We start from the raw sequence: 11,469 nt of genomic DNA on the forward strand, positions 1-11,469 counted from the left end.
TTCAGACTGTCAAAGACGTGGTCTTGGATTGCCTTTTGGATTTCTTACCCGAAGGAGTTAATAAAGAGAGGATTTCCCCGCTCACCCTGAAGGTAAATAAAACGCTGGTGCGGTGGAGGCTGCGCAGAGACCCCTGAGCACAGGCACTGGCTTTAACTCCACTCACATATCGCCGTTAGACCGTGATCTCCTAATTTCAAACAGCCATGACATGCTTCCCCATAATTCACATTTTTGTCATGCGCTTTAAAAGCGTTGCAGAAGTAAACTGCAAGTGTAATATTCACTGTTCACTTATTGAAAAAGGTCTGTTTTGCATGTCAGTGAGATTCTTGTTGCATTGTTCAGCCTATTTGTTAGCAAACTCTCTATCATAGCCTCTATCTATACTTTGCAAGCACAATGACGTTTCTTGTTCCCGGCGACGTTATCAGAAGTACAAGCACAATTTGGCAGTAAAATCCATTTATAATAAATCCCGACTTGTTTTGATTTTGGCTTGCTTAAGAGCCTTTACATGCTATATACAGCGTTTTAATTCCCTTTTTATTTCTGGTAGTTGCATGCAGTTTAAAACTGGGCAATGTTGATTTTATGCTTTTATGATTGACTTCTTTGTTTATCTTTCTCCTTACAGGAAGCTTACGTGCAGAAAATGGTAAAGGTTTACAATGATTCAGATCGATGGAGTCTGATCTCCTTATCTAACAACCATGGCAAAAACGTGGAACTCAAGTTTGTGGATTCTTTGAGGAGGCAGTTTGAATTCAGTGTAGATTCATTTCAAATTAAACTGGATTCTCTCTTGCTTTTTTATGAATGCTCAGAAAACCCAATGACTGAAACCTTTCACCCAACAATAATTGGTGAGAGTGTGTATGGGGATTTCCAAGAAGCCTTTGACCACCTTTGTCACAAGGTAATTGCCACCAGGAACCCAGAGGAGATCCGTGGAGGTGGCCTTCTCAAGTACTGCAACCTTTTGGTACGGAGCTTCAGGGCAGCTTCAGAAAGTGAGATGAAGTCCCTCCAGAGGTATATGTGTTCTAGATTTTTCATTGACTTTTCAGACATTGGAGAACAGCAAAGAAAACTGGAGGCCTACTTGCAGAACCACTTTGTGGGATTAGAAGACCGCAAGTATGACTATCTGATGACTCTGCATAGTGTCGTCAATGAAAGTACTGTCTGTCTGATGGGACATGAGAGGAGACAAACTCTGAGCCTTATCACCATGCTAGCCATCCGTGTCCTGGCTGAGCAGAACATTATCCCCAATGTGGCTAATGTAACTTGCTACTATCAGCCAGCCCCATATGTAGCTGATGCCAACTTTAACAATTATTATATTGCCCAGGTTCAACCGGTCTTCGCATGCCAGCAACATACATACTCCACTTGGTTACCCTGTAATTAAGACTAAGGTTCTGTGTAGGAAATGTTCCCTAATCATGTAAAATGGGGAATTCCAATTATTAAAATGGGGTGTGATTTTGTGAAATGATCTGCTCTAGCTTCAATCTTAGTGAAGCTTGTGGTTTATGTAGTACATATGACGGCATGATCTAAATGAGAAGATCCTAATTCATTGGGTTCAACCCCAGAGCACAAGCAGTCTGTCATTTAAAGGTGAGCCTTCCACAGTACGCAAGGAAGGAATGCTTACTAACACTACAGGTTGACAGTGTCTGCTCACATACTTTTTGAATAGACAGAGGTTGGTCATTCATATATGGAATTTGCAAAAGGAAGTAATACTCCAATGAAAATAAAATGTCCCTTTTATTTCAGATGTAGCAATGTGAAAGAGAAATCCAATTACATTTACAATTGGATGACCATTTGGGACTTGTAAGTACTGCAAGTACTGTCTCTGAGTGGATCACAAAGAATGTATCATTTGAGTGCATAGAATGCTTTAACAGAAATGGCTAACTCCAAGTGAATAGTAGTAGATTGATGCAGTTAGGGAAAACTAAACCTTTTGACGCAGTATATTTCTAGATGTGTGCTTGATGTCACATTTTGCAAATGTGAGTGTGCAAGAGATATAGCAGTAGCAAACAAAAAAATGCTCAAGGACCAAAGATTTATTAAAGAAATATACCCTAGTGAAAAAAGTAAGAGATAACAGACTATTTGTGTACCTGTTAACTTATCAAAGTGCCTGTTGCCTTTTTAGAAAATTAAAAAAAACGTAGTTTTTGAGATTGAACCTCACATTTTCTTTTTATCAGGGATACTCGAAAAAACGAAACATAAGCTTGTGATGAACAGTGGAGTAAATGCCCTATTTTTCCTTGGCAAATACTTGTATAATGTTTATTTGTGAAATATTTGCATATAGAGTTTTCACATGAACTTATAGATATATTGAAATACGGTTTAGATAAATGTAGCACTTTACTAATGTTTATGTAAAGAACTGTGTTAAACTGTTTGCAGCAGGATACAATAGTACAACAAGAGCCTTTCAAAGAAATTTCATTCTGCACCTGGATATTCTGTGTAAACATTACTTCTGGTTTTCAGATAGAGAACTTTTTTCTATTAGTGTTTAAAGAACAGACAAGTTATTTTGTTGGTTATACATATGAATCAGAATTGCATAAATCCGCAAGCTAACACTAGATTTAGCACGCACGCACGCGCGCGCGCGTGTGTGTGTGTTAAATCTAGAGTTAGCTTGTGGATTTATGCAATTCTGATTCATATGTATAACCAACAAAATAACATATATATATATATATATATATATATATATATATATATATATATATATATATATATATATATATATATATATAACTGTGTTTACGAAACAACATATTTTAAGTTGGCAGAATGTCTCTTGAAATCCATTTTACTTAAATTAGGATTTTAGTGGATCTCAACACTACTAGGTTGTTTTGAAATTAAATTCATGCTTAATGCATAGTAGGACCACTAGAGTTATTTAATGTGAAATGAAACTTTGAATTGCATGGTTATTATTGGATCAGTATTTTTGTCTTCTGAAAATTATCAAATCTTTTTGATCTGTGTCAATACTGGGTTTACAACTTTAGTACTGTATCTTATTTAAGTAACAGTTTAAAATTCAATTTTTCTTCATGATCTGTTTTCTGGCAAATAGTCAGAAACTGTACAAAAACTGCTCTTGTGGTGTTATGTTTTTTTTTCCCCCTCAAAAACACTGGTTGAGTTTTTGTGAACTACAGAATTTCTAGGTGGAGGCATCCACAAGGTAGGCTTTGCTAGCCTCCTCAGCACAACCGTATGGTCAAAGTGGACAGCAATATTTTTACACATCAATTACTGTAGGAGTAAATACAAGGTGTGAAATCTTTGGTTTACTCTCTTCAAAGCTTTGGCCTGTGGTAACTCATGCACAGTGCTGCATCTATGTGATGTGAAGAGACCTGTCCGAAAGATTAAAAACCTGGATTAATTTTATTGTTTCACAACGATCTTCTTGCTAAAAAAAAAAAAAAAAAAAAATATGCGGACCACCTTCTTCCATTGAATTATTTGCAGATGTACTGTAGCCTCAAATGGCTAATTTCTGGACTACTGCTTAAAACCAGTAAAAATATATTCATTCTAATCTGCTGCCTGTAGTCTGCAGCAGACTGTATTTCTTCTATTTGCAAAGATGTGTCGCAATTTCAGATATCATCAACATTCTTGGGTTGTTTGGGTGAGCTTGCCATTGATTTCTAAAGGGAGACATTAATGTCCTAGTAGTGCCTGCAACAACTAGAAACTCATGATCTCCCCAGCTGGAAAAGATAACAATGTTTTTACATTGACCGCATAGTCTAGTAATGATCGTTGGGTCATCAAACACCATGCATTTAATATGTCGAAGGCCTCTCTGGCAGCAAAGTGGTTGTTTGTCTCTGGCCCCTAAGGGTTTTTTCTTTTTAATGTTTTTTTTTTTATTAGAACATTGACTTCTTTTAGAATTCATCTCTAACTGATCAGTACTTTTGTGTGGTTTTTAAATTGGACCAAGTGGTTGCCTACGTTTTACTGTTTTTCTAACAAGTCTTGCAGACAGTTTTAGCAGGAACCCAATTTGTTTACTGTAGCACCATTCCTGTGAATCTTGCAGGATCTGTTAAAGCTATTGCACTGCCACTCTGTTTACACGGAAACTTCAGTCTTTTTCTGTGACTGCTCCTGTCTGTTTTTATGTTTGGTCAGTGGAGAACCTTCCTTGATTAATTGTAAGGAGGAAGATTTGGTTCTCATGGCTCATTCCTTCAGACAGTAAATCATAAATTGAGGCATACTTGTCTGAATTGCAACAGTATCCATAGATGTTCATAGGGCTTATGAGTGGAAGCAAAGGGGATGGCTGGGGAAATGGGATCAGCTGGTGATGGGGTATGGCCATTCTTACCACAACTATTCGGATTGTATAAATCTGTCATTTCTCATTTAAAGATGTGGAATATATAGTACCACACCAACGGAGTTCTGATTAATATGCATGACCTCCATAAGATTTTTATCATTTTTTTTCCCTCCATAATTGCATCTCATAGGCTTTTTTTCTTTTAATATTTTAGAGTTTTACATTTTGTCTTTTATTCATAACACCAATAAAAATCAAATTGTATTCACATTTACAAAAGCATTGAACACAACACTTGACTTGGCCATCATCAAAAGTGTTGTAACTCAGAATTGGCAAGAGAGACCATACCTCCTTTTTTGGAATGCGATTCCTTAAAATCAGCCATTGGATAGTTTCTATGGAGTATGGAGGTATTGCTCAATCTATGTTGAGCTAAACCTACCAATACAAATGTGATAAAACATCAGATCTCTTCCAAATCCCAAACCATTTTGTTGTTGCACAAAAATGCAGGGATCTTGTCTCTAAGAAAAAAAACACCAGTGTGAACCAATTTATACTTAAATATTATTGAGCTTTTTACACTGTTTTACATTGCATACAATATTTTATTCATAGCTTTAAATGATTTATGTAAAATGCTGTGTGCATGAATTGTATTATGTAGGTGGTTGAAAGCTTTACCAATTAAAAAAAAAAAAAACAGAAAAAACAACTTAATTTTTTTACTTTTTTTTTTTTGTATTTTTTTTATTTCATTCTAAAGTTTCTTTGTTTTTGCAGCAGCGAAAAACACAACATATTTGGTACTTAATCCAATACTGTAAGTGTGGTTTTCCTTTTAAAAACATTTTTAGAGGCAAAAGGAGAAACAAACATTTTCTGTATGTTTTAACATTGCAGTTGTAATATGAGCTTGCTTGCAAGATAAGATATTTTTTTTTTTTTTTTTTTAAGCAGCCTGACTTGACTGTTGCAAAATCTTGCAGTAATAGGGAGGCTGTGCACATTTTGCTCTTCCCTCCTCTCGCCATATAAACATTGCCTCCTCCGACACATCTTGTTGCAACAAACTGCTCCATGCTTTGCTTCTTTGGTATTCCTTAACCATAGATTCTGTCAAGGACAGACAAGAAACCAGATACAGTAAAGAAAAAAAAACAGGCTGTTTGCATCCGTGCTGAAGGGAAGGATTGTGAATTTTGTTTACAGCATCCAATATTTGGATTTTTTTTTGTAAATAAAAAAATGTTTATTTTTTGTATTGATTTTGTGTATTTTGTCCTTGGTCTTAATAGCAGGTACTAATGAATATTAACCAGATTTCATAAAAAGTAAAGACAGCACTTAATTTCTAAGTTGATCAGTGTTCAGCAGCTTTCTGCTTTGGAGCTCAAACGTTAAAATACGGTCTATGGCCATCCAAATTTAACCGGTGCATTCCTCTAAAACAGAACCTAATTCGTGAATGCCAAAAATTCTTGGCTGTATACCAACCTAGCAACGCAGATGACCTAAAAACAACACCACTTTTCTAACTGAAAGGCAGCCATTTTGATATTTCTAGGTACTGTATGTGCATAGTACCAAGTTTTGCCGTATTTTTGGAAACGACTACTGTATCTGATAAACCTTATTTACTAAAAGAAGAATTAACTTGGTAACATTTAAAGATTCCTTAAATTATGGTATTTTTTTAAAATTACTATTTTATCAGCTTGCTACAAATGTATATTTGAAATTGGAATGTGTAAGGTTTTTTTTTTTTTTTAATATGGTTTATAAAAGAGTAAAACAGTGACATTTGTTGAGTATAAGTTATTACATTTTATAAGACGTATCATCGATTTACAAATGTTTTCCAGACTTTACATCCCACCTACAAAAAAAAAAATCTTAGCTACACTGTAGCCTGACATTTTTATTTAACACCGTGCAAAAAATTGCACTAATATTATTGCAACTGAACAAACATGGCAACCACACAGTATGATTGAATGAACACACAACTGTTGTTCCCAAACGTTCATGGTCATTCTCTTGAATTACTATATTTTTAGAATAAAAATCTCCAGTAGACTGAGCCATTCAAACCACGTTTTATGAGCATTTATTGTCCACTTAATACAGTGTTATTTTGTGATGAACATCATTGGCATAGTTCCTTTAATAAAAAAAGGAAGAAGCCCTTTTAAAAACAATAAAGTAGAGAAATGTAGATAGGTTAGATCATATACATTTCTCTGATCTACAGTATGCATAGCCTAAAACAAAAATATCTGCACAGTTAAGAATCCATGTATTAACCTCCAACAATTTCACCTTTTAATTTTAATTCATATTTATCAATGCATGTGCAATAAAAGTAACTCACTTTTTCTCCTCACAACGCAGAACTTTTAGACAGGCAAGTTTACACCACCTGAAACCTGGGCGAGTGGTTTGTGAAAAGAGAAAGATAGGCTTGGTTGCAGAATTTGAGACCTCCTTTAACAGGCACCAAATAACTCCTCCTTTACATCCCTTAGGCTGCGTCCCCGCTAGTGCTGAGCGGGCGGCGCTTGCGGCGGATACTTACATATATAGGTTTATGTAAGTCCCCGCTCACCCTGTGCATGCACACACCCACTCACCTGTGCTCGGAGCTCAGATAAACCAAAAATGTATACTTTCCCGTGCGCTCAACTACCCGCAATGCCCCCCCTCCGCGCGCGTACAAGCAGGACACCCGGCGCTCATACTTGGAGCGCTCACCAAGCATGTGCGTACTCGGCGCCAGCGGGGACTCAGCCCTATTCACAATCACCAAGATGCAGGATTACAGAAGTGATGACATACTATAGATGAACGTGATAACTTGATGTTATAAGATGTATGGAATGCCTCCTATCATACAAACATGGAAAAACTGCCTTGGTACACGAAGCTTACTAATTAATAGCTAGTTTATCAGCACACACAATTCTATATATAATTATACACATTATCCATTTTCAGCAGTAGCATCAAAGTTTCTAAAAGTTTCATGTTATCAAAGTTTCTAAAATTGAATATTATAGGTGGATCATTGCAGAGTCTGTCACCTAAAGCCCAGAGGTAGCAGAAATGGATTTTAAAAGAGTGACTGATACCATTGTTAAAAAAAAATCTATTTAGACTATCTGGATTGGGTTGTACCTCAATTAATTTTACAGGCACTCGTGGAATCACTCATTAATGGAGTGAACAGTTGCCAAATTGACACAATGACATTGGTAATGGTAAGAGATGGACATTTCAAATGCTGGTCTTACACTCCATGTATTCAACATTTTATATTCCTTGATATTAAAAGCCCAGGTTTGATCATGTTTAAGAAGACTCATCCACAGCACCTGCTTTCCCACACTGAATAATACTCTAACTAATCTTTCTACTACCTGCTTTTGGCTCTTACTCAACATATTGTAAAGCGGTCTTCGCCGTGCTTTTCTATGAATCCACTCTTCATCTAGTTGCCACTCTAGTTCGTACTCACTGTATTATAATAGTGGAGTCTGTAACAACAGCACTGTCTTCTGAAGTACTGTATTTAAGACTAAGTGATCCTGACAATACATGTGTAAAGTTGGCAACAAAACAGCACACATCTCAAAAGATCTAACATAAGCTGGTAATCACTAAACTCTGTTGAAGCAGTAATGTCCCCTAGCTAGGCCCCCTCTTGTATACTGTACAATATTGGACCCTGGGGGTTCACTGGCGTTGAATGGCACTATTTTCGGCTCTGTTAACCCCTGGTTCCAGAGATACTAGTGAAAAAAATGGAACTTGTACTAGTTTCTATTTTTAAAGGGATACCAACAGTCATCCCATAAGAAGCCACCTCTGCTGATGATGATGCTTCCTATTGGCCTGATATTAGGCAGCCATTTAGATTTCTCTGGAGGGAGGTATCTCTAGAACCAGGGGTCCTCAGAGCTGAAAATAGCACCGTTCAGCTCCAGTGGGCCCTCTGGCTCCCAAACTGAGAAAAATGGGTACAGGTGATTACTGCTTTAAAGTGGAGTTACTATCATAATGCCATACTAGCGTCTATGGTTTGCATGGGGATAGGAATATATTAACCCCCTAGTAGACTATATATATATATATATATATATTCCCTCAAACGTCCCTCCAATTATATATTTTCAGCATGTGCAGAAAAAAGGAGCACACCTGAGGTAACTGGCTGGGAGGTATTTAAATATACTTTGCATAGCCATTAGCATGAATCCTATACCACACTTCCTAAAAGGATTTCCATTTGAACTATATGGGGTTGATAAGCCTAAGGCCTCGGGCATGGTCAGCGCGCCGTGCTGAGGCGCGCTGGTACTTACCAGTGAGCCCCTACAGCCACAATGAGAGCGGCTTTAGTAGGGGCTCGCCTACGCTTCCGCAAGCGCGCAGAAGCGTAGGTCTTAGGGAAATGTTAAATTCAAGCGCTTGCCGGGGCGCAGGGCCGGTCACGTGAGCGGTTCACCCAATGAGGGCGAACCAGCTCCGTGATGTCACCGGCCCACCTGCCGACACGCCCCCGGACGGCGCGCTGTCTAAGGCCAGGGAAAGCACCTGCTTTCCCTTAGCCTCATCGCGCCTCCGCCAGCAAGCAATAACACTGGACGAGGCCTTAGGCACCAACCAAATGACAGGAATGGTGTCGGACCCAACAGGACTAGAATTCACAACCGCAAATGTTCTAGGCCACAGCGCTAGCAGTGTGAGCTAAACCAGCTGATGCCTAGTAGTGCACACTGTTTACTAACAGCATATCTTCAAGGGATATCTATTTTGTTGATTGTAAACTTGAAAGAACTTTAAGGACAAAGTCATAATATGTACTACGGGCTATAAGGTACTGAGGCCAGGTGAGATTAAATAAAACACAACATGTCTGACATACACAAGTAAACACATGGCGAAGCACAGCAAATAAAGCAGATGTTGAGAGAAAGTAATATAACAAAGTGACCTGGTAGTAAAGACACTGACTGACACTGAGATTGCTGCAGGGGAGCCTGGTTCAATTCCCGGTGTTGGCTCCTTGTGACCTTGGGCAATTCACTTTATCTCCCTGTGCCTCAGGCACCAAAAACATAGATTGTAAGCTCTACGGGGCAGGGACCTGTGCCTGCAAAATGTATCTGTAAAGCGCTGCGTACAATTAGCAGCGCTATACAAGAACATGCTATTATTATTATTATTATTTGAGTTAGTACTTCTAATCTTATAAAGCAGGGGTCTCCAAACTCAGTCCTCATGGGCCACCAACAGGCCAGCTTTTATTGATATTCCTGTTTCAGCACAGGAGCGGCCCTTGAGGACTGAGTTTGGAGACCCCTGTTATAAAAGATTAAGACGGTGGACCATATTTACTAAGCAGTATTCTGCCATAAGGCATGTTTGGTGCTGCAATACATTACAGCCTATTCAAGTAAATGGACTGTAGAGTCTCTTCCTGTGCCCTAAGGTGTCTCATGGCTGAAGACTGCTTTTTAGATATGCTTCTCTATCCCAGAAGAGGGTAAAGTGCTTTGTACAGGTATGAGCACTCAATGAGACTTGGAGCTGAAAACTAAGTATACTGTGATGTTCATATAGCAACCAGCTGGTTTAGCTCACACTGCTAGAGCTGTTGTCCTGAATAACAGAGGTGTGGGTTCAATTTTTAATCCTGTTGGGTCTGACACCCATTCCCCATTCCTCATAAGGTGCCTTAGATTTGTCAACCCAATAACACTTGGTGCTGTGGGAAGCCAGCGTAATCCATTTATTTTTCAATAAAGTATTTAAATTCAGTATGTGCCTGGTACTCTAGCAGATGGCACAGGGAATATGTTTGTCCCTGTTATGTTGTACCGTAGCTTCCTTTGTGCATATCCATCACGTAGCACCAAAATAAGTGCTCATGTCTGTAGTAGCTCCCTCCCCTATGTTTCCTTTAAAAGCAGACCACTTCCACTTTCTAGTTGACAGTTTAATGTTCCTTGTGGAGCACAGCTGAGATGCCTGTGAGATATGATAATAGCTGTATTAGCAATGAGCAGCTCAAAAGTAGGATGTGACAGTAATGCTACCGATCAGCTACTGTTGCTCAGACTGCTAGAACTACAGCATAGAAAAGCAGTGGTTGTGGGTTCTAGCCCTGTTGGATCATACATCATTCCATTAATTGGATTAGTGAATTTGTATTGTATTGTATATCTTTATTTATATAGCGCCATTAATGTACATAGCACTTTACAGTGTGTGTGTGGCACTGAGTTTGAAGCAGGGGAACCTGGTTCAATTCCCGGTGTCGGCTCTTTGTAACCTTGGGCGAGTCACTTTATCTCCCTGTGCCTCAAGCACAAAAAACACAGATTCTAAGCTTCATGTGTCTGCAAAATGTCTGTAAAGTGCTACGTAAAACTAGCAGCGCTATACAAGCACATGCTATTATTAATATACTCACATATTCCCCCAAATAATAGGCATTTCCCAAATCAGTGGTAAAATATCCCACTGGTAGACCTTTACAAAGAGAACCAGAGAGAAGAGACAGAACAGTGCAGCCTATAAAAAATGTTTTTAAGTAATATAAAAGATAAAATTCAACACTCACATTGTGTCAAAATATAAAATGCATGGGTGTCAGAGAGAAACTACTGACCAGTCGGAAGATAGCGCTCTCCCCCGCGATCACGACGTCTCACAGTGCTAGCACTTGCGGGTTGGATGGCAAGATGCTCCTTTTAACAGCGACGGCATCCTTCTCTCTCTCGTTTGGCACCGATCACACTCGACGCGTTTCACCACTGGCGGTTTCATCAGGAGTAGAACAGAGTGGTGCCATTTTTACAACATTCCTCCAATTCCAAATTTTGGTTAACACTAATATTTATTTTTACAATATAATATTTTGGGCCTATAGTATCAACATTTACATGAGAAATTGATAGTTCCCAATATAAAACATCACCAGGGGGTCCCTAGAGCTGAAAATAACACTGCATAGCACCTAGGGCACCCCCTTGTTCCAGAAATACTAGTTAAGTTACAGCATTACTTCCTGGTTTTTAAAGGGGAATCAAATGTCC

At 38.5% G+C, this 11,469-nt stretch overlaps 1 protein-coding gene across 4 annotated transcripts in view; it reads left to right on the top strand.

The window, feature by feature from the left end:
* The window catches only part of TENT5A (terminal nucleotidyltransferase 5A), a 7,352-nt gene extending 1,718 nt beyond the window's left edge, over positions 1 to 5,634 (top strand). For all 4 annotated transcript variants that reach the window (XM_075597953.1, XM_075597954.1, XM_075597951.1 and 1 more), the window contains exons 2-3: positions 1 to 92; positions 638 to 5,634. The exon at positions 1 to 92 is cut by the window's left edge and continues 420 nt beyond it. In XM_075597953.1, coding sequence (XP_075454068.1) covers positions 1 to 92; positions 638 to 1,417 — 872 coding nt within the window. In that variant the 3' untranslated portion in view covers positions 1,418 to 5,634. The remainder of the gene's footprint in view (positions 93 to 637) is intronic.
* The last annotated feature ends 5,835 nt before the right edge of the window (positions 5,635 to 11,469 follow it).

The sequence above is a fragment of the Ascaphus truei genome, chromosome 4 (genome assembly GCF_040206685.1).
Source record: "Ascaphus truei isolate aAscTru1 chromosome 4, aAscTru1.hap1, whole genome shotgun sequence".
NCBI classification, from domain to species: domain Eukaryota; kingdom Metazoa; phylum Chordata; class Amphibia; order Anura; family Ascaphidae; genus Ascaphus; species Ascaphus truei.